The sequence below is a fragment of the Asparagus officinalis genome, unplaced genomic scaffold (assembly GCF_001876935.1).
Source record: "Asparagus officinalis unplaced genomic scaffold, Aspof.V1 AsparagusV1_Un578, whole genome shotgun sequence".
Classification (NCBI taxonomy): domain Eukaryota; kingdom Viridiplantae; phylum Streptophyta; class Magnoliopsida; order Asparagales; family Asparagaceae; genus Asparagus; species Asparagus officinalis.
In genome coordinates, this window is record NW_017972841.1 from 42,415 (window position 1) to 66,680 (window position 24,266).

General features: G+C 38.8%; 1 protein-coding gene across 1 annotated transcript; it reads left to right on the plus strand.

Annotated features, from left to right (window-relative positions):
* Positions 1-18,029: 18,029 nt before the first annotated feature.
* Positions 18,030-21,914, plus strand: LOC109827958 (hexokinase-2, chloroplastic-like). The gene is made up of 7 exons (XM_020394984.1): positions 18,030-18,151; positions 18,768-18,918; positions 19,018-19,200; positions 20,487-20,561; positions 20,691-20,846; positions 21,547-21,642; positions 21,780-21,914. The coding sequence occupies exons 1-7, from the start codon at positions 18,030-18,032 to the stop codon at positions 21,912-21,914; spliced, it is 918 nt and encodes a 305-aa protein (XP_020250573.1).
* Positions 21,915-24,266: the final 2,352 nt, after the last annotated feature.

Below are 24,266 nucleotides of genomic sequence, written 5' to 3' on the forward strand. Positions count from 1 at the left end.
CATTTTTGCACGTTTTACACATTTTGTAACGGCTGCACGCGTGCGCCACGCCACGCCGCAGCCGCACACCTTTTTGCTTCTCAAGCCTTTATTTTTGCACGTTTTACACATTTTGTAACGGATGCATGCGGGTAACGGAAGCAATAACCGTGCGTAACGGTCCCTTGGATTCAGCGGAGGTTACACCTTTCATCACCTATAAAAGGAGGCTTGGAGCTCATTCAGAATCACACCAACGAAGATAAATCTTCTAAACTCTCTTCTCTTCTCTACTCTCATACCTCCAAGAGATTTCGGCTACATTTTATATATCTATTTTCTGGGCAACCGTTTTCGTCTGAGCATAAGCTCTGTGACTCACGTCCAAGTGCAGAGGCCGGCCGATTCTGGGGGTTTTTACCGCTAGGGGAGAGAGGACAAATTGCGCCAGGGCGATAGGCGGGTCCTTAATCTTCTAGGGCAGTGATATCACGACTACTCCCAATCAGGCCTGAATTTTCTAACTCTTGAATTTGTTTTTATATTTTATATCCATGTTTTGACAGCAGATTAATCTCCATAAAATCCCCAACAAGTCACTCCGGGTACTTTTTTGCTAAAATAATAATAAGAGGAAAAGCAAGACATCCCTTGCGCTTACTCAACGTAGATCCGTAGATGCAGAGAACCTACTGCTACTTAATTCCCTTGATTCCTCCAAAAGCCTAATGATCATTTACCTTAAAGACCATCGGAGGGAGATCATCATGGAAGCAATGCACAATGTGGAGGCAATGAGCACCCCATTCAGTAAACAAATACTACCCGACCAAAGTTGAACATTAAAAAAGAACCACGGTAGTCACCATCAATGATTTCGGCACATGAATGATCTTTTTGTTTATCAACTTCACTAGTAGAAAACAACACAGTCCAAACGGTCATTGCAACCGTTTGGACAAGTCGAAAAAGCCCAAACGGGTCTAACCGTTTGGGATAATAATCCCAAACGGTGGAAACCGTTTGGGCTGTTAAAAAATCCCAAACGGTTGAACCAAACGGTTACAACCGTTTGGGATATATTAGCCCAAACGGTTTAACCCGTTTGGACGTTTTGTTTAGTTCTTTTAAAAAAATTAAAAGTTTTTTTTTCTCGGTTCCCCCCAAAAATTTCATCCCAGCACGTAAAATTCTTCCCCAAAAATTTCAAGACCGAACCCTTTAAAATCCCTAACCTCCTCGTCCAACCGCGTCGAAAATTCCTCATCTGACCCCGTCGAACTCCGACCGCAACGATCAAGGCCATCGATAGGCGGTGGTTGGGTTGCAGTATTCGGTGGATCAGTCGGTGGCTGAGAGGTTGAAGAAGATCTGTTGTGGTTGATGCCCGGTAAGTGTTTGTTGAAATTACTCAGTTGGGTAATAATAAGATTTTTAGCTAGTTTCGGATGATGAAGGAAATTCAGATTGACTATTTGAAGTTTACAAGCATGAGCTTTTATGGTAGGAATGTAAATGACAGTTGAACTGAGCTGGATTTGTTCGAGTTTGAAACTTGGTTGCCTTAAAAATGTAAGGATGAGTCATGTCATGTGTTAGAGAGCTAGAAGTGCTCACCTCTAATCCTGATTATTTTGAGCTTGACAAACCTGATTTTGAGCCTATTGCTGCTATCGGTATCGAAATCTGGACATATTGATAGCTGGTGATGAGAAGATTGCCGAGTCGTATAGAGAGAAGTTATTCTGAGCTTGCTTGAAGAAATTGATGCAAACTGTTTGCTGAATGATATCTCAGAGAATAGTCAGTGTTGATATATAAAAATTTCATCTCGTCTTGTGTTTTTCTGCAGGTTCTGCATGATGCATTTTTCAAATATCAGACTAAACCAAAGCTTACAACACATGGTGATTTGTATCAAGAAGGAAAAGAGTTTGAGGTATTCTTCTGATCCTGTATCTTCAGACTATTGTATTATGGGCTGTTGCAGTGGAGTTAATTCTTTTAGATATTAAGGGCATATTTCACAGTTGATTACCAGACTGTTCTTTTAGGAGAGAGATTTGGGATCCTGAAGCTAGGGTTTTCAGTTTTGTTTCTTCTCGCCGTCCAAAAATGTTAACCCTGTCCGTCTGCTGAATATCAAACTATACTATGGCTTAAATTTTAATTGCATCATACTTGAATCTTATTTATTTTGCAATATGAAAAACTGTTCAAAGCGACCGACCCTTTTTAGAATAATCAGATGACTAATTTTATGATTTTCGATATACTATTGTGATGGGTTTGCTAAAATTATTTCATCCTTAATATTGAAGTATAATACATCTCCATGATAGTAGAAGTGTAAAAAATGCTAACCTTCTTGCATTCATTGGTTTCCATTACGTTGATTTTCTGCATCTGAAGTTGGTTCTCATAATCATTATATGTTTTTGAGGAAGTACCCACTTCTGCATTTAAACAAATAGTAGGGTAGTTAGAATGCATTCATAATATGTAATTTTTGATGAATTTTAATTTCTACCTGCCCAACATAGTACTGTTTTTGTGAAAGCCAAAATTATGTGTCTTATGGCTGTAGAGTAGGCATAATTTCTGTCATATATCTTCAGGTCTCAAGACATTTAGCATGCTTTTTGTTATACTTTTTTGTTGGAGAGACTTTGCAGCTTGATAATATTCATGCTATTTACAGGTCAAACTGAGGGAAATGAAACCAGGAATGCTGTCACATGAACTTAAAGAAGCTCTTGGCATGCCAGATGGTGCTCCTCCTCCTTGGCTTATTAATACGCAGGTTGTTGCTTACGCTAAGATTTTATAGAAGCATTTCTTATTTTATTGTACCTGTAAGCATAACTAACAGTAATTAACTTTGTCAGAGATACGGTCCTCCGCCATCTTACCCACATCTGAAAATACCAGGACTTAATGCTCCTATTCCTCCTGGAGCCAGCTTTGGTTATCATCCTGGAGGTTGGGGAAAACCTCCTGTTGATGAAGTAAGTTCAGCGATACCTTTTTATTGACATTTTACAGGTAATACCTGAGGTTCTGGAAGAGAAGGAAGAGAGAGTTGCTCCTGGGACTCTGCTTGTAACAACTCACACATACTCATTTTCGAATGCTAGCGAGTTATTTTTAACATAAAGAGTTTACTTATTTTCGACTGTTTTGCAGGTTGATCTTCTTCGAGGTCCAAAATCAGATAAGGTGGAAGTCACCATCCAACCAGAGGAGTTGGAGGCTATGGATGATGTTTTGGCTGCCAAGTAAGGAGGAACCCTAACAAATAACTCGCTGGGTCCTATGAAACTTATGGATGTTTTCTAACTATTTCATGATTTGATGTTCAGGTACAAAGAAGCACGCGAGGAGGAGAAGCTGAGGAACCAGAAGGAATACTTCAGCGACATGGTTGCAGAGGAGAAGCTGAGGAACCAGAAGTTTTTTCTTAAATATATCTACTCTTTCCTTGTTGACTTATATTTGAATACTTTGTATCGTGTAGGAGCTGGTCATCGAAAAGGCAACCTCATTTTGGATATTAGAGACAAGTATATAATATTAGATGCTTTTCATTGTGAGAGATTGAGCACATTGTGTATGTATATGTTTTGTCTCTAAGTATATTGAGTAAACATTGTGTATGAATATATAACATTGGATATCGTGTGAGATATTGAGTAATCATTATGTATGTATATGTTTTGTCACTAAGTATATTGAGTAAACATTGTGTATGAATATATAACATTGGATATTTAGCAAAGTATGAGAATATTTTGATTTCATTGTGAGATGTTGAGTACTTATTATGTGAGATGTGTATATAAACATTTGAAACCGTTTGGGCGAAAAATAAATAAAAAAGCCAAAATTTTAAAACTATTAAAATAAATAGCCCAAACGGTTTCAACCGTTTGGGCAAAAAATTGCCCAAACGGTTTCAACCGTTTGGGCGAAAGTTAGCCCAAACAATTTCAACCGTTTGGGCTAAAAATTTCGCCCAAACGGTTTCAACCGTTTGGGCAATATCCCAAACGGTTGTAACCGTTTGGGGTTTTGCCCAAACGGTTACAACCGTTTGGGCGACCGTTGGGGACAACTCGTCCCCAACGGCTTTAGCCCAAACGGGTGATTTGAATCTCCCAAACGGTTGGAACCGTTTGGGAGGGGGTTTTCCCAAACGGTTCCAACCGTTTGGACAAGCCAGTTTTGTACTAGTGCTTAATGACAATAAAGCTTGAATTAACTTCATGATATCTAATAATTAACTCTTTAAGCATATCATATATAGGTGTATTGGCAACATTCAATAATGGTGTCCCAACCTTAGGAAAATAGATAATTAGCTTGATTCAACGGAACGAGGATTGCATATTCTTGATTGCATGCCTAACATTTGAATTCTGAAAATGATCTCGATCATATGTGGGGGGAAAAAAGAAAATGCCCTCATAATAAAAGGAAAAAAATCAATGAAGATGCTCTCACTCTTGGAATTAGTTACCACAAAAGCCGCGAAACTTGCTGAATTTCGATGAGCTTAAAAAATAATAAACTATTTATTCTTTTGACAATTCAACTATAAACACTCTGGGTCAATCTCGGTCATAGCATGCATTCATAAGTGTCTGCACCTTGAATACTAGTTTTCATTTAGAGAGATTGAGAAATGATAGAGGCACATTCTCCACCACACTTCCAACCACACCTCCCCTCCAGCTACAGTGCACCGGGGCCCACTTGAGATTTAAAATTTAAATCTCAAGTGGACCCCGGTGCACTGTAGTAGAAGGGAAGATGTGGTTGGAGGTGTGGTGGAGAGTGTGCCTCTAGTGCCTCTCTTTCATTTATATTACGCAAGCAGTAGTTAGTTACCCACCATTCACTAAAAAAACAACAAACTCAGTACATATATAAATAGCCGTCACTGCATCTTGCACAACCAAGAAAGAACCAATGCCTAAGCTTCAAGGACAGAAATTAATGGTTCCAGTCTGTTACGAAGGCAGACATCGAGGGAGAGCGAAGGGGGAGCAGAAGCTGAATCCGTGGTCGATGAGGCTCGTCAACCGATGCCGAGGGCTCTTCATGTGTTTCTTAGCATTGCCGGCGAGCTCTCCATCCTCTAATCAGAGGGATGAACATCAGAATGCTGATACCCCCAAAACTTCATGCAGTTCGTATTTCAATCCAGTGTCGGACTCGCACTATAGTGAGGCCATATCGGATTGTATCGAGTTCTTGAACAAATCGTCTCTCAAGAGAAGAGATTGAGTTGTGTCTGAGTTCAGAAGGCTCGATCTGTTTGAAAATCTTGTACATCTTCTTTTGAAATATTGGATACTACTTCTCTGTGCTTAATTTGTTTACGTGAATGGTTGCTGCGTCGTCGTTCGTCGCCGCAAAAAAGTTTGATTTTGTTGGAGAATATTGAGGTCCATACCATGCATTGTGGAGTATTTAAGGTTTTTTCGCATCACAGACCCTAATGGCTATTCAATTTTCGCTAGACCCAAAATACTTTTTTATAATCGATGCAGATGCAATTGCTGATCATGTTCTTTTTGGGAGAAATCAGATTGTACGAAAAAAGGATTCTCTACATTTTGAACCGCTTTGTCGTTTAAACATAGTTTGAGAAAAAAAGGAATCCGTCTTCAGGTTCAAACCACATATGAAGAAGAGTATTGATCTCTTTACTTTTCTAATTTGTATAAGAAGTCTATTTATGTTTGGAAGTCTCTTCAATTTAGGAAAGAGTAGTTTAATATTTTATCATTGTTTTATACCTACGTAACAATGGCGAATTCGTGAGAACTCTTTAGGCTGGTTTTATAATATTATTATAAAGTTTTCTATCGATCCTAGGGTTTCTAGGATTGTGCTATCTTGCTGGTACGCGAATGACTAGAGTTTCTTCCGATTACACTTCCACTACATCAATAATTTGCACTACAACTCTACTAAATGTTTTAAACAACACTCCAATTTACAAATATGAAGATCTGAGAAGATTCGAGAGTCTGATATAAAATGACTAGAATTTAGGGCCTAATATGAGAAAAACCTATTTTAAATGGAAGAAGTGTTATGGTGTCCTAGAACTCTATTAAAGGGATCATCTTCATTTTGGTTCAGTTTCATTTTTAAAAGGGAGATTTTGGAGCCTAATGCTTGATCTAAATTTCATTATTGTATCCTTAGGCTGCGTTTGGGAACTTGGATTTGGATTTGAGAAGTTGATTTAAAATCAAATGATTTTAAATTTAGGATTTGAAATCCATGATTTAAGAAATCTTTTGTTTGGATATATTTATTAAATAAAAGGATTTGAAATCTTTGATTTCAAAATCTAGTGTTTGGGTACTTTATTATACATGGATTTGAATTTAAAATTGATAAAAATTTATTCTCTTAACCCATCTTGTTTACATCAAATGCAATGGAGATGTGTAAAATATTAACCAAAAAACACAAATTTAGGTAATTTTGGCGATGATAGCTACATTTGCTAAGTTTTCAAATTCATTGCCCACCATAACTTGCAAGAGTTTCAACAAAATAAAAATAAAGAAAACTCTACAAACATATCAAGTATCTTAAAAAAAACATCTAAATAATACATTACCATTGCATATTTCACAGATATCCAGACTGAAAAACATTTGAGGCTTGTTTCATATTTCATACATATTCAAAGTGAGAATAAGTTAATATCAGAGAAAATAAGTAACAATTCCATTATATTCTCAAATGCAGGTACATTTGACAATTACATAGTCAATTTGGTCTTTGATATACCAAGAGAAATGTTAATAAGAAAAAATTCAAAGAGTTACAAACTGAATAGCATGTGAGAAGAGAAGTATCCTTGATGTAAAGAAATTGTAACTGGGGATTCAAAAGTGCTTGTATGATAAACCCTATCCGCAGCAACAAAAGAGTAATTCATTAGCCATCACGATATGAGCCCAAAACCTGCAAAGAAAATGAGCAGATCAATAAATTTTTTTTAATCAAGCTAACAAGCTAACAAAAAATGCCGGATAAGTAAGACTGAATAAGATAAGCATAAAAGCATATGGAGACATGTGAGAGTATTGGTTAGGGAAATCAATACACTAGATGATACACAACTTAATAACAAACATGAGAACTACATTTGCGCACACTTTACAACTCAGCCTAACATCATACATGAGACATAGGCACTCAAATTTGTGTCGTGTGCATATACAACTGACCTAATATGAGTAAACTGACATAACTCTCTATCACAATGACATTAACAAAGTGGTGCTAAAAATACTTGTAAAAGGAGAGCATCAAAGTGTACATAGTGTTTAGGATGGTTTTCCTAGAAGGCTTGTTTCTTTTCACTATATATCATTTCACTGAAGTGATTGAAATACAAAAGTTTAGAACAAGTGTAACAACCATGTGACAGGTCTCCACTTTAGGCTAACTTTGGCAGATTCAATGAAGAAGGCAGACTACATTTTTTTACAGCAATATATATATTTATTCTTATTGTTTCAGCAAGGAAGAAGCTCTCCATGTGGTCATCCTGTTTGTGAGACTCAACATCTGCAATATGGCAATAACCACATGGGCATCTTGCACCATACTGAAGGCTTGCCAGCATGTCTCGCCCAGCATCAAGATACCTGCATTAGCATAACAAGTTGCATAATGTAAAGACACAGCAGATGAATAGTAAGTCTTCCAAAAATTTTCGAAAGGCTACAAAACAAAATTATGCATAATGGAAAACAAAAAATCAGTCAGAATTCATACTAAATAAGCTTGAAATGTACACTAAGCTATCCTCCACTTAGACTATATAGATAAACAAAGATTAAGAGTAATTATGGTGATTTGGCATGTATTAACCATAAAAACCATAAGGAAAGTACTTGCATGTATTTATTAGGATTTGTCATGGTCTTTCATGTAGTTAACTTGGTCAAAGATGAAGGCCAGTTTCATCGATCGCGGAGGAAGTTAGAACACAATTAATTTGGGGAATATATGAGGAGAATCTGCAGGCATAATGGCATATGAATGGCCAAAATATAAACAATCTCAGGTCCTCAAAAATATTAGCTGATTAACTCAAAACCCCCTAGTGTCCATCACTGTTCTTTTGTATTTTCTAGTCCTTATGTGAAACCAAAGGCGCATAGCCTCTTTAGCTCTCTGTAACATATTAAATTCACATGAGCTCAGTAACTCAATAAAGCAAACAAAACAACCAATCTCATATAAAGAATTGATCTTGACAGGCTAAACTCTGGAGTAACAAGAGAGTAACAAGAATAAGATATTTTTCATTAAGAGGAATATGAAATATGAACTTTATGGTTCAAAATAAGGCAAACCTTGGATCTCTGGTAGCCTTGAATAACCAATATGTGCTCTCAATCAACTCTGGACGTAGTGGGTAACTCCTTTGACCATGCTGAATGCGCTGAAGAGTGCAGGTGGTATGTTTTGCTGTTGGTATATATGACTATTTCATGAACCGTCATGTTGTTTTATGAATCAAAACAATAATTACATATATTTGCAGTGTGAATTTCTAAATGATGGCATGACATAATTTTATAAATTTATGAATCAAATCTATTAGAATGCAATAGATATTAGAAGGTGATATGTAATGAATATTGTCGTTCACATGAATATGAAATAGTCATATGCACATCAAATATGAAACCATAGAGCCCTTCAGTGCTTGGTGGCTAGTAGGAACCGCAAAAATAATGAAAGGAGTCTCCTGCTGGCTAGTAGAGATCCCGTAATCGACGAGACAATGTTGCATTTCTATTTGTAAAATGGTCATTGTTTTTGCATTGAGGGTCCTCTCATGATCATTGTTTTTGCATTAGCTAATAAAACCCATCATTGGACTGCCATATCTCTTCCGTCCTTCAATTCTATTTGTAAAATTTTCCAATGCCTAATGGCAACAGCGTGCGCCCTCATAAAACTCTGAAAACTGAAAGCCCTTAGGATTCCAACTAATTGTTAATTTGGAGTAATGATATCAGACACTATTATTGTAAGAACAATGCCTTCTTCGAGAATGTAGATAACTATGATTGATAACTGTATTTTGGCCCCTCCCAGGAGGGGAAAACCCAGCTCTGCCACTCAGATAGATAACTAATTAGTAGTCGAAGTTAAAATCAAAGGAGCAACATATTCCGATCATATTAAATGATTATGAGAACATGTAGCATATTGACGTCATTGTCGCCATTAGGGACTGCCTATTGATTTTCACTTCTCAATATGTGTTATTTCGTGTGTTCTATTTCAACATAATCACTACTGTTGAGATCAAAGCAAAGTTGTATTGGTGCTTCTACTTAATTTTTAAATTTCACCTGAGTTATAATAGCAGAATTTGCATGTGCCTTTCAAATACTATGATAAGATAATAAATGACAGAAAGAAAGAAAGAAATCGATCTTCAGAGGCATCAAATTCCACACAAAAATCAACGACGGGAGGAAAGAAATCCATACCTTGAGATCAAGGATCGACGAGTACGACCGTTGCTTGGCGAGCTTGAACGCTCGGAGGAGGATCCCGACCCCAACCCTAACCCCATAGGAGAGCAGGAAGCTCTGGCATAGGTTTCCAATGGCGTGGGCGATGCAGGACTCGTCAGCGTGGTCGCAGGCGGGGTGTTCGCCGGAGCCTCGCCGGGAGTGGTGGCGCTGGAGCTCCTGGATCGCCTCGCGCAGCCTCTCCTCCGCCTCCCGGAGGCGTACCTGCGCGGCGGCGTCGGGGGAGGAGGAGGCGGAGCTAGGGTTTCGATGGAACGGGGAGAGAGGAGAAAGGGGGAGACGATCAGATCTAAGGTTCGACGAGAGAGGAGAAGGGGAGAGAGGAGATTTGGATCGGGGGGACTGAGAAATGAGAGAGAGGAGGAGTCGGGATTGGGATTTGGTAAATACCAAGGGTGAGGATGGGATTTGAAATATGTGGATTTGGGCTGTCAAATTCTCCTCTCTCAAATGATTTGATTTGAAATCTAAGCCTAATTAAAAATCCAAACTAGAGATTTGAATTTGAAATACCCTGAATTTTAAATACAGGGTTCAAATCCAAGTTCCCAAACGCAGCCTTAACTTATTTGAGGAGGACTTTGGGAAAAAAATTTTGTAAGTAACCCGAGGGCTTACATGATCAGCGATTTTCTCCATCTACTGTGATGGTCAATGAGTTTTCTGGAGTGCTAGAGGCGTCAACTCTTTATGTGTTCTCCATCTTTCATGATTAAAGTGTAAGATTGATATGATGTCGTGCGCTTAAATAGACCATTAATTGTATTGAACTTTGTAAATATTATATGTCCACGTTTTTTAAACCTATGTATCAACCGTTCCTTCAAATATTCTCATGTGACATTCACATGTTAATTTCAGAATATTTTAATCTCTTAAATAGATCATTGTATTAAACTTTGTAGATATTAAATGTCCTTTGTTTTCTCAATATACGTTAACAAGAAGAGCAAAATGAATTTTATTTTAAACCTATGTATCAGCCGTTCCTACAAATATTTTCATGTGACATTCATATATTAATTTCAAAATTTCTTTAATCTCTAATGCTTAATAAATTTACTGTTAAATCTATATGAATTTAGTTCTAAAACTTAACCTTATTATTTTTTTAAATAGATTTGAGGTAAATTCAATAATTAATTTTACCAACGCTAAGGCTTGAGAATAACTTGAGTGCTAAGGTGGCTTGAGTATGTAAGTGGTAATTATTATTAGCCAAACAAGAAGGATCCAATCTCAAAGTCAAAACTTTAGTGGAGGTTTCTAATTTCGTGGTTTCTAATGTCCTGACCAAATATCATTTAAACTTTTAATATTTACGGTCATCAGTGGGCAGTGGCGGACCTATTCACGTTCAAAATGGTTCACTTGAACCACCTGAAATTTTGCAAATATATATCTACCATTTGTTATGCAATCCCACCTCAAATATATATCTACCTCAAATATATATCTACCATTTGTTTTGATTGTTAACCTCCATAAAAACTATACATTTCACAATTCACATAATAAAGCTTCTTTAATATAGAAGATAAATTAACAAGAAATTAGTATCACACCATCCCTCTCTCTCACATAAGTATAGAGTCTTAAGTCCAAGCTTGTATGCTAATGTCAAATGATTTAGTTAGTTTACTTAGGATGAAAATTTATACATTCATTAATCGTATGTAATAGATTTACTTTATGTAACTTTACAAGGACGTTTTTATAGTATCATTGCATCAAAGGGATATCGTTTGAACAAAAAAATTAACACATATTTTGAACCACCACTAAAAAGGCTCTAGATCCGCCACTGTCAGTGGGGTCCCTAACTTTACGTTCATCATCATTCTAAGTCCTTTTCACAAACATCCATTAAATATTACTAACATGGAGATGAAGTGAACCTTGCCACGTCAACAAAAAATTAGTGAAAGTCCAAGTTTGTAAAAATAATCTGGGGTAATATTAGATGTAATACTAAAATGAACTACTTCTAAACATTAAGAATTCAAGTCATATTTAGCCGATATACCTAGGGTGTGTTTGACAACCTTGTAAAATTGGGTCAGGACTAAACTTGACTCAATTTTAAGTTGTTTCTTGTTTGGCAAATTCTCGTGCTAAAGCTGGCCCAATTTTTTTAGTCCAAGAATTTGTCACTAAATCAGTTTTATTTTAAACTTGGGGTGGACTAGTCTAAAAGAAAATTAGTTTAGCACCAGTTTGTGAACGTGGTGGTGGGGTCTACCAATAGAGTGAGACGCGGTTTGTGCAAATGAAACCGCGTGGATTCGTTTCCGTGCCGGCCCACGAACCGCAACTAATGCTTATATATAACAATTGTTTATTAGGGTTTTGACAGCGAAGGAGGTGTGCAACGATTTGGTTTTTGCGGCTGTGGGTGCTTTTGTGCGGCTGGAGAAAAAGCAGAGCAAGGCTTGGTTTATTTTTTCGGCTGGGAAAAGCAATTGGAGCACAGAGCTTTTGTTTGTTGCTTTGAGAGAGATATTGTGAGGGATTTGAGAGTTTGTTTGAGGGTTTAGATTGAGAGTGATTGTAAACCCTAGTTGTAATCTCTCCCTCTAATAGTAGATCTCTCCCCCTCCTTGCCCCGTGGACGTAGGCAATTTGCCGAACCACGTAAAAATTGGTTGTACTGCTATTTGTGTGATTTGTAATAGCTTTTAGGATCCCTCGACAGGTCAGTCCTAGAACTGATGAGAGGAAGACCCGATATCTTACTTGGTTGAGATATCCGCTTCAGATTCTTATCTCCTTGATGAGACGGGAATTCTTATTGCGATCTGACTCTCTTGTTGTGCTGCCGAAGTGCTGCCGAAGTGCTGCCGAAATTTCCGCTGCGCGCAACAAGTGGTATCAGAGCCCAGTTTTCAGATCTAGGGTTTTTTTGGTGGAGGAAGATTTTGTGTGAAGCTTGGTTCTTGGAGTTCTAGGCTTCGGTGGAGATAGCATTAGGAGTTGTCGTTGGAGATTTCGCTTTCCTCGTGTGGATAGGAGATCTATTTGGAATCCGATCAAGGGTTCAGTTGAGTGGTTCCTAATTTTTATCAAATTTATTCTTTCTCTACAATTTGGAGTTAGTTTGCAATGGGAGAAGAAGGTGAAAGCAGCAAGTCAATGGCGAGTACAATACAAGTTGGTTTTCGAAACACCAAAATTAGTGTGGTGAAATATGACGGCAAAATCAACTTTGGTTTGTGGATGAGCGACGTACAGGATGCGCTCAATGCTCAGAATTTGGAAGAGACCATCATGGTCCACGAGAAGCCACCTAAATATGATGAGGCGGTATGGGAGAAAATGAATAGGAACGCTTGTGGGGTGATCAGGTCCTGTTTGGAACAGGAGCTGAAATATGATGTGATTGGGGTGACGTCTGCAATGAAGATGTGGGAAATTCTCAACAACAAGTATCTCACAAAGAGTGTTGAGAACAGGTTGCACTTGCTGCGAAGACTCTTCAGATTTCAGATGTCCAGAGGCACCTCGCTAGCGGCTCATGTGAACAACTATACGAAGTTGTTGTCGGACTTGGCGAATGTTGATGAGAAGATATCGGATGAGTACAAGGCGATTATTTTGTTGGGCTCCTTACCGGATGAGGAGTATGATACCTTCGTGCTCACTTTGTTGAACGGGAGATCTTCTATCAGCTATAGTGAAGTGACTAACGCTTTGACGAACTACGATTTGAGGAGGAAGGATAAGGAGACTTCCCGCGCTAGTACTTCAGGAGAGGCCTTGTCGACGAGAGGTAGAAGCCCATATCCGAAAGGTAGTAATAGAGGAAGGTCAAAGCCAAGAAGCCGCCACCAATTAGCAAAGAACCAATGTGCATTCTGCAAGGAGCAGGGACATTGGAAGAGAGACTGCCCGAAGCTCAAGGAGAAGGAGAATGGCAAGAAAAAGGGCCCGAAGGCCAATGAGGTGAATATTGCGAAAGGCGATGATTCCGATGATTCGTGCTTTTCTCTACTGATTACTCCGGAGGTGAACCATGTGGATGCATCAGATTGGATGCTTGATTCCGGCGCTACCTTTCATGTGACCCCTAGGCGAGACTGGTTTGCATCTTTTGAGAAAGTCGACGGGGGCGTTGTTGTCATGGGAAATGATCAATCCTGTGGCGTTTGTGGGATAGGTACCATACGGATTAGGATGCACGATGGAGTAGTCCGTGAGTTGAAGGAGGTGAGATTTGTTCCTCAACTGAAGAAAAATCTTATCTCAGTTGGAGCTTTGGAGGCGAAGGGATTCAAGGTGACTTTCGAAAACGCTGTAGCGAAGGTTACTAAGGGATCATTGGTGGTGATGAGGGGAGTCCGCAATCGGAATTTGTATTATCTGAAGGGAAGCACCGAGATTGGCCAGGTTGCTTCGGCTATTTCAGAAGCGGACATGAGCAGACTTTGGCACTATAGATTGGGGCACACAGGTGAAAAGTCACTGCAGACATTGTGCAAGCAGGGGCTATTGAAGGGAGCCAAGAGTGGGAAGATTGAGTTCTGTGAGCACTGTGTTCTTGGCAAGAAGACGAAGGTGAAGTTCGGGACTGCCATTCATCAGACGAGGGGCATCCTGGATTACGTGCACACAGACGTTTGGGGTCCCACCAAGACTGCATCACTTGGTGGTAGACATTGGTTCGTCACTTTTGTAGATGACTATTCTAGGCGTTGTTGGGTGTACACCATGACGAAGAAGAGTGAAGTCCTAGATTTGTTTGTGGAGTGGAAGAAGAGATTGGAACTGCAGACTGGGAGAAAGATCAAGACGTTGCGATCCGACAACGGTGGTGAGTATACTTCTGACCCCTTTCAGCAGCTATGTCGAGACGAGGGCATAGAGAGACACTTCACAGTTAGTCATACACCGCAGCAAAATGGGGTGGCAGAGAGGTTGAATCGGTCTTTACTGGAGAAGATCCGATGCTTATTGTCGCAGAGTGGTTTGGAGAAGATCTTTTGGGCTGAGGCACTTACATATGCGAGCCACCTCATTAATAGGCTGCCTTCATCTGCGATTGAGGGGAAAACCCCTATGGAGATGTGGTCGGGAAAGCCAGCACATGACTATGACCAGCTCAAGGTATTCGGGTGCCCTGCATATTATCATGTTAGAACTGATAAATTGGAACCTCGAGCTAGGAAGGCCATATTTGTAGGATTCAAGCGTGGTGTCAAGGGATACAAGCTTTGGGATCCAGTTGATAAAAAGATTGTTCTGAGTAGGGACGTCACATTTGATGAGGCTTCTATCTTGAAGCTTCCCAGCTCTCATCAGGTGGAGAGCGACCCGACGGAGGAGATATCGCAGGTGGTGGAGATCGATGCAGCTCCACATTGTCCAGATGGTACAGTATCCATGCAGGTGCCGACTGAGGTGACGCCAGGCGAGCACGACGATGACACGGAGGATACGAGTACAAATGTGCAGGATCAGGAACCGACGGCTCAGGTTCAGGATTCTATTGCGGCTAGGAGACAGAGGAGAAACATACAGATGCCAGCACGGTATGCCGACACAGTTGCGTATGCACTTCCGGTGGAGAGTATCGATGAGTTAGTGCCTACTACATTCAGAGAGGCCGAGCAGAGTTCGGAGGCTGATTCGTGGCAGGTGGCTATGCAGGAGGAGATGGAATCTCTTCATAAGAACGATACATGGGAGCTTGTTGAGCTTCCAAAGGGGCGGAAAGCAATTGGTTGCAAGTGGGTATACACGAAGAAGGAGGGCATTGAGGGCACTCCATTGAGGTTCAAAGCTAGGTTGGTTGCGAAGGGCTATGCACAGGAGGAAGGCATTGACTATAATGAGGTTTTCTCTCCGGTGGTGAAGCATTCTTCGATTCGGATTTTGCTAGCTTTGGTGGCACAGTATGGTTTGGAGTTAGATCAGTTGGATGTGAAAACGGCATTTCTTCATGGTGATCTTGATGAAGAAATATATATGACTCAGCCATTGGGATTCCGAGCTGCAGGGAAGGAAAAATTAGTTTGCAGATTGAAGAAATCGCTATACGGTTTGAAACAGTCTCCTCGACAGTGGTATAGGCGATTTGATGGTTTTATGATTGGTCATTCGTACACTCGAAGCCAGTTCGATCCTTGCGTATATTTTCGCAAGTTGAAAGGAGGTGCGTACATTTATTTGTTGCTCTATGTCGATGACATGTTGGTTGCCTCTATTTCTAGGTCAGCTATAGATGAGTTGAAAGTTCAGCTTTCAAATGAGTTTGAGATGAAGGACTTGGGCGAGGCGAAGCGCATTCTAGGGATGGAGATCGGCAGAGACAAGAAGAAGGGCAGAATTTGTTTGACACAGGTGGCTTATTTGAAGAAGGTTCTACAGCGATTCCATGTTAGCATGGATACGAAGCCAGTTAGTGTACCTTTAGGAGCCCATTTGAAGCTTTCAGCTGGTCTTTCACCGAAGTCAGTTGAAGATTGTGAGTTGATGTCGAAGACTCCATATGCGAGCGTGGTTGGGAGTTTGATGTACGCGATGGTATGTACGAGACCAGATTTATCACAGGCGGTGAGCATGGTATCGAGATACATGCACGATCCAGGAGTGGGTCATTGGGACGCCGTGAGATGGATTTTGAGGTACATTAGAGGTACGCTCAATGTTGGTTTGGTTTATGAGCGGGACACTACAGGTGGGCAGTTATGCATTGGCTATGTTGATTCGGATTATGCCGGGGATTTGGATAAGCGCCGGTCTACTACGGGGTATGTGTTTACGTTGACCTGTGCGCCGGTGTGTTGGAGAAGCACCTTACAGTCGACGGTGGCTTTGTCTACGACGGAGGCAGAGTATATGGCAGTTACGGAGGCTGTGAATGAGGCTATTTGGCTTCGAGAGCTTTTGGAGGAACTTGGTATATCGCAGAGGTCCGTCACTATTAATTGTGATAGCATGAGTGCTATCTATTTGGCGAAGAATCAGGTTTTTCATACGCGGACGAAGCACATTGATGTTCGTTATCACTTCGTTCGAGATGTTCTTGAAGATGGCGATGTGGAAATTGTGAAAGTCCACACGAAGGATAATCCAGCGGATATGCTCACTAAGGTGGTTCCGAGCAACAAGTTTGATCATTGTCGAAACTTGTTGCACATTCGTGATTGTTGAGGCCGTTGGCGGCCATTTGGATGAACTACGTTCGGCTTGATTCATTGGGCAAGAGGATACGTAGGCAGTCTTTCAGATGCAGCCGGTTTGGACTAGTTAATTTTGATGGGGTGAGATTGTTTGGACTCTCGTTTTGGTTCCCGACAATAAGTGGGACATTTGGTTGCTTTGGTGTCGGCTCAGTTTTGGGAAAACTTCACCGAGGTGGAGAATTGTGAACGTGGTGGTGGGGTCTACCAATAGAGTGAGACGCGGTTTGTGCAAATGAAACCGCGTGGATTCGTTTCCGTGCCGGCCCACGAACCGCAACTGATGCTTATATATAACAATTGTTTATTAGGGTTTTGACAGCGAAGGAGGTGTGCAACGATTTGGTTTTTGCGGCTGTGGGTGCTTTTGTGCGGCTGGAGAAAAAGCAGAGCAAGGCTTGGTTTATTTTTTCGGCTGGGAAAAGCAATTGGAGCACAGAGCTTTTGTTTGTTGCTTTGAGATAGATATTGTGAGGGATTTGAGAGTTTGTTTGATGGTTTAGATTGAGAGTGATTGTAAACCCTAGTTGTAATCTCCCCCTCTAATAATAGATCTCTCCCCCTCCTTGCCCCGTGGACATAGGCAATTTGCCGAACCACGTAAAAATTGGTTGTACTGCTATTTGTGTGATTTGTAATAGCTTTTAGGATCCCTCGACAGGTCAGTCCTAGAACTGATGAGAGGAAGAGCCGATATCTCACTTGGTTGAGATATCCGCTTCAGATTCTTGTCTCCTTGGTGAGACGGGAATTCTTATTGCGATCTGACTCTCTTGTTGTGTTGCCGAAGTGCTGCCGAAATTTCCGCTGCGCGCAACAGAGTTTTGTCTAAACATATAAATTTCCACTTAACTTTAGTCCAATCTAAAACATTGATGATCCAACCTTGTGGCAGAGGTGGTCCCGATGATCCACTTAAACGTCCCACTTACTTGTGCATACGAATCCTACGAAGGAAAAGACAGATCATTTCCAAACAACGGCATAAAATTCAACAACAAAACTACAAAATCAAGGATCAACTTCGACACGTCCGCCCCCAAAATGTCCTCCAATGTACTATACACACCCAAAAATTAATTTAAAGACAAAAGTAGGAAAAATTTTAAAAAAAAAAAAGAAGAAAACTTCAATCGATCGATGATCTCACCCCAAAAACTAAAACGGAAGCGCGGTCAACCGAATATTCTCGCCCCAACTGTACCAAAAAATTATTAAATTTAATAATAATAATAAAATAGAAACTCGAGAAACCCAAACCTCGGCGAAAAAGAAAATGGCCATTTCTACTCTCCTACGGCAATTGCTAGTGCTGCCACTTACTTTCGAGAGATCAACATCGAGATGTATGCTTGATCTCAAGATGATCCTGAGTTACGTCGATTCTCTTCCCACTGGGTGAGATTTGTTTCTTCTTCTCGTTGAATTTTGCTTAGATTATCGAACTTTAATATATTTGGTGACCGAAATATAGTGTTCAGTGTATGTATAGCTTGCTTGAGAATTCTTTCTTGATTTACGGTAAAGTTGTCGATAATATGATCAAAAGCAGGACTTGGGAATTATGTGGTAGGTTAAGTAGAAAAGCTGAAATCTTTTTAGTAAGACATTTAAATTTTTTTGAAGAATTTGGTTTAATGGAGGTTTTATCAAATATGGTTGCTTGAGTAATAAGAATGAATTGTAAAAATCTCTAGTGCAACGTCAACAAGGATAGGACTTCATTATCTAGTGCAGAAACTAGCGGCATATCGGACTGGGAACTTTTAGGACTTCGTGCGTATTCGGTCGTGTAGTTTCTTTGAGTGATGAAGTTATTTTCCGTAGGGATGAAAAGGGTCTGTTTTACGCGTTGGATATGAATTGTAAAAATATTATCTCTAGTGCAACGTCAACAAGGAAAGGACTTCATTATCTAGTGCAGAAACTAGCGGCATATCGGACTGGGAACTTTTAGGACTTCGTGCGTATTCGGTCGTGTAGTTTCTTTGAGTGATGAAGTTATTTTCCGTAGGGATGAAAAGGGTCTGTTTTACGCGTTGGATCTTGGTGGAACAAATTTCCGGGTGCTGAGGGTGCAATTGGGAGGAAAGGAGAGCCGAGTGGTCGATACTGAATTCGAGCAAGTTGCAATTCCTCAGGAGCTCATGCATAGTACTACGGAGGTTGGCTTTTTTTATTTCATCATCACACTGAATGTTCCCTCCTACGCATGCAAGATCCTGTGGTATCATTTGTTTGTAATTGTGCATATCTGAACGCAGGAGTTGTTTGATTTTATTGCTTCTGAGTTAGCAAGGTTTGCAGCGAAGGAGAGTGCGAGGTTTCGCTGGCCTCAAGGGAGGAAAGGAGAGATTGGTTTTACATTTTCTTTTCCTGTGAGGCAGACTTCAATTGACTCAGGCATTTTTATCAAGTGGACAAAGGGTTTTGCTGTCTCTGGGACAGTGAGTTTCTTTGATTTATTTTTTTGAGGAAGTGAGTTTCCCTTTGTTCTGCTCTTAACTACAAATCTACAACTGGGGACAATAAGAACATGTTTTTGCACTCTTATTACTTATCAGACTAAAAATATGCTGTTTGTTAGAATTTCTCTTTCCTCTGAGTTTGGGTATACTTTGGCATTACAGTTTTTCTGAGTATTATTGTGATCCCACCATAGGATGAGATTTCATTAGTTTGAACTCTGTTTACTTCTAATCTGCACGTCATTTAGCTTCATTTTCTGATTCTTTACGCATAATGCTCTGATATTGAACCTCAGCGACAAGATCTGGTATCAAATTTCTCCATTGAAATGTATCAGAGATGTGCATGTAAATATCACTAAAATGTCCTGCGTATAAAGACAAAATAATGTTATAATATACTTCCATATTTTACCTCTGTCTAAAGAAGATGGTTCCAACTCATGTGCCTTTCTGTCAACTGTGGATCTTAAAAAATGATAATAGAGATGATTATTATGGTATATAGAAGGTAAAACAACTCTACTTCTGACCTGCTAAAACATTAGTGTATTCCTAGAATTTGAAATGAGAAAGAGACTTTCCTGCTTAAGGCCCCTCAAAGCTATAATCTTCTGGTTAAAAATATAAGAAAACAAGATAAAGTTTTCTCATTGTTAAAACATAGGACCAAGAATAATAAACTGATCATTATCTCGTTTTCTTGTTGTTAAAACTTTGGAGCAAGAATGATAAATTGATCATTGCCGAACCATGCCTGATGTGTTGAATGGTTGAATGGTTCAGAAATAACTATAATACCGTTAGAGAAAGTGTCTTAGTGCGATTGAATTTTGAAGCATATTTCTATATATATCTTCTGCAGCCTTATGCTGTACAAAACTGGAGATACAAACTTTGCACACAGATTCTAGCCTGTCTTTTTTTTTGGAATTTAGATCATCCCAACTTCAGTCCTAAATTATTATTTAAAATTGAACGTTGAGCTCTCCACAGCTTGAGATTATTTATATAACTTTTCTTTAGCTTCTATTGGACATTGTACACTCCTACTACTTCATCAACTGGTGCCAGATCGAAGATTAATGTTATTAACTATCTGAGAGGGGTTTTCTAGCCAGTCTCGCTAAAAAGAACTCTGTTATTCATCATGTCATTTATAACTAAAGCTTGAAAGTGGATAGTCCATGCCTGATTTTTCCTATTTAGAATTTACTCCCATTGCATTCAATTATTAAAGCTGACCAGTAACTGCTGTTGAACAGGCGGGAAAGGACGTCGTTGAATGTTTAAAAGAAGCAATGAAAAGACAGGGTTTAGATATGCGGGTATCAGCCTTGGTATGTTTACCAATAGCATGCTTGGGTTTCATAAGAATTTGATGTCTTATAAGGTCTATCTTAGAGACGTTCATTGATTCATGTTTTATAGGGTCAACTGATATCTTACTTTCTTCTTCTTCTGGTCAGGTGAATGATGCAGTTGGAACACTAGCTGGAGCTCACTACTGGGATGAAGATGTGGTGGTTGCGGTAATTCTGGGTACTGGTACCAATGCATGCTATATTGAGAGGATGGATGCCATTGCTAAAATGGGGAAACTTGCCGATGGGTCAGGAAAAACGGTTTGTAAAAAAATTTGTGTTAAAATTTTCAGGAATAAATGGTAGAAAGTGGATGTTGTTTGAGATCTACAAAGTGAGTGTAGTTTGGTTCATGGGCTTGCACTATGCCTAAGAGGTCTGAACAATTTTCTTAATGAACTTTATCACCCTCGCTCTTCTTCGAGACTAGTGTAAAACTTGTTTCTTTGTTGCCAAAGTTTAACAAGCACAACCAACAAGGTTAATTTTCTTTAATTCCAACTAGCCTAGTAGGTTTTGTGTAAAACCCCTCTATTTGCAGTTTCTTCACCAGAAATTTGGCACCATCTAAAGAAAAAAAGTTTAATCTCAGATTTTTAGCTGGAAAATTTCATCAATTCTTCCTTATCTTTCTCAATGTTGAGTAATGTTCCATGACTAAGCTTGTTTGGGTAAAAAAAAAAGTCTGAAAGACAGTTCTGCTGTCAGTGGTGGTGGCATTAGTGATGAAGATTCCAAGAGATCAATATGACATTTTTTTCAAAATTTGAAAAGTTAGCCAAGATTTTTTTTTCTCTCACAAGCTTTTGGTCAATTTTAAAGTTTTGTCGCTCTATGCAGGATAAAATCCTCATCATGAAAGTTAATAAGTGACTGTGAAGAAATGTTTCTTCATCTTCAGATAGAGATCTAGAAGTACGATCCTATCGTGAGCTTGACTTAATCCTTGTTCACATCTCAGATTATCAACACTGAATGGGGGGCATTCTCAACTGGTCTTCCTTTGACTGTTTTTGATAGAGATATGGATTCTGAAAGCATTAATCCTGGAGAGCAGGTAATACCTATTTGTGCTAATAGCTGCTTCTTTCATGTTTGCAGAACCCTCTTTTTTTTAATTATTCTCATTGGTCTTATTCTGACTTGGATTCAAACCGAATGATTCGGTATCCATTCAATTTTCCTGGAATTCAGATATTTGAGAAAACAATCTCTGGAATGTACCTAGGTGAAATTGTAAGAAGAGTGCTGCTTAAGATGGCAAAAGCATCAGCTTTGTTTGGATATCCTGTGCCTGACAAGCTATCCACTCCTTTTGTGCTCAGGTAAATCTGTAACCTTAATTTATATTTAGGCAAATCAATCTAAACTTCGATTTTGATTTGATTATCATTATACCAAGATGTTAGAACAAATAATTTTCACTATGAACAATTAATTAAGGAAAAAAAACGTACCTTGATCCATAATTTAAAGCTTGAGGAGAAATTGATTGCAAGATGAACAACCTTGAAGACTTGAGTTTCTCTCCCTTAACCCTCTTGAGCTTTTCCGAAATTTTCTTGATGGAGAGAAAATTTTCACATACTAGGTAGCGAGAGGACCAAGCCTTTAAATAGAATAATCACTCACACTCCATCAACGTAAGTAGTTATCTTAATTGATCAATAGGAATTTGGCATAAAAACGTGAGTAGTTATATAACTAAATAAAACATGACCAGTTTCTTAAACTAACTAAAAACATGATAAAAAAATAACTTGACCACTAAAGTTGGTTAAAACAAAAAGAATAATCACTCACACTCCATCAACGTAAGTAGTTATCTTAATTGATCAATAGGAATTTGGCATAAAAACGTGAGTAGTTATATAACTAAATAAAACATGACCAGTTTCTTAAACTAATTAAAAACGTGAGAAAAAATAACTTGACCACTAAAGTTGGTTAAAACAAAATGTGGGCCACTAAAATCTAACATTCTCCCACTTGGCACATGTTTCATAATTTAACATCATGATTTAATAATACAATATAATATGCATAGTGTAAGCTAATTTCATCATCATATTGATCAAAACATCAATCATCATTAAGTATAAAACTAATAAGGATCATGGCGGTTGCACGTAGTTAAATCGACATAGTCCCTTCCATGTATCACAATATTAGTTTTAAACTAAACATGATCTGTAATGAGATTTATCATAATGGTCCAACAATAATGTCCTTGTTAGAGACGTATCCTGTTAATATTCACATAATCATTCATGTATATACTGACAATAATAAACAGGATGCATTAATATATCAGAAACACTGTTCAGATGAGCTCAAAGTGTCAAATATATAAAGAACATAAACCTTACATAAAAGTCAATGATAATTTTTAATAATGCTCATTCTTTCGACATGTACAGTAAATATCTTTGGTGGCAATCCTTTTGTTAACGGATCCGCAACCATGAGATTTGTGCTAATATGTTCAATTGACACTCTTTGTTTCTGAACTTCTTCTTTAATGCAAAGTATTTTAATTCCATATGTTTAGCACCTTTCGAATACTTGTCGTTTTTAGAAAAGAAGACTGTTGCAGCATTATCACAATAAATTTTCAACGGCTTGACAATACTGTTAATAATTCCAAGTCCTAAAATAAAATTTCACAGTCATAATCCATGAACAGTGGCCTCAAAGCATGCCACGAACTCAGCCTTCATAGTCGATCCAGTAATGACAGACTGCTTCGCACTTTTTCATGAGATCGCTCCTCCAGCTAAAAGGAACAAATAGCCAAATGTGGATTTTCTAGTATCCGAACACCCAACAAAATCTGAATCGGAATATCCAATCACCTTAAGGTGATCAGATCTCCTATAAGTGAGCATATGATCATTTGTTCCTTACAAGTATCTCAATATCTTCTTTGCAGCTTTCCAATGATCCAATCCTGGATTACTTTGATATCTACCCAGCATTCCGACAGCAAAACTAATGTCAGGTCTTGTACAAACCTGAGCATACATCAAGCTCCCAACGATGGATGCATAAGGAATTTGTTCCATTTGTTTGTGTTCCAATTCATTCTTTGGACATTGCATAAGAGTGAATTTATCCCCTTTCTGAATTGGAACAGCAGATGCAGAGCGTTTATCCATCTTGAACCTCTCTAGAACTTTATTAATATATGATTTCTGAGACAACCCTAACAATCCTTGTGATCTGTCACGGAATATTTTAATTCCAATCACATAAGATGCCTCACCCATATCTTTCATTTCGAAGTTTTTAGAGAGAAATTTCTTGGTCTCGTGTAACAAGCCAAGATCATTAGCAGCAAGCAAGATATCATTAACATTCAGAATCAGAAATATAAACTTGCTCCCACTAATCTTTAGATATATACATCGATCAACGATGTTTTCTTTAAATCCAAAAGATGTGATAGTATCATTAAACTTAAGATACCATTGTCGGGAAGCTTGTTTGAGTCCGTATATTAACCGCTTAAGCTTACACACCATATGTTCCTTTTCTTCAACTGAAAAACCCTCGGGTTGGTCCATGTAAACTTCTTTATCTAAATTTCCATTTAGAAAAACGGTTTTCACATCCATTTGATGTAGCTCTAAGTCATAATGAGCCACCATAGCCATAACAATTCTAAATGAATCCTTTTTC

Excerpts from the sequence above, each read along its gene's own strand:
- LOC109827958 (XM_020394984.1), top strand. The coding sequence starts at position 18,030 with ATGGCCATTTCTACTCTCCTACGGCAATTGCTAGTGCTGCCACTTACT. Across the intron at positions 18,152-18,767 it reads GTCGATTCTCTTCCCACTGG|GGATGAAAAGGGTCTGTTTT; the intron begins GTGAGATTTGTT and ends TATTTTCCGTAG. Across the intron at positions 19,201-20,486 it reads GTTTTGCTGTCTCTGGGACA|GCGGGAAAGGACGTCGTTGA; the intron begins GTGAGTTTCTTT and ends GCTGTTGAACAG.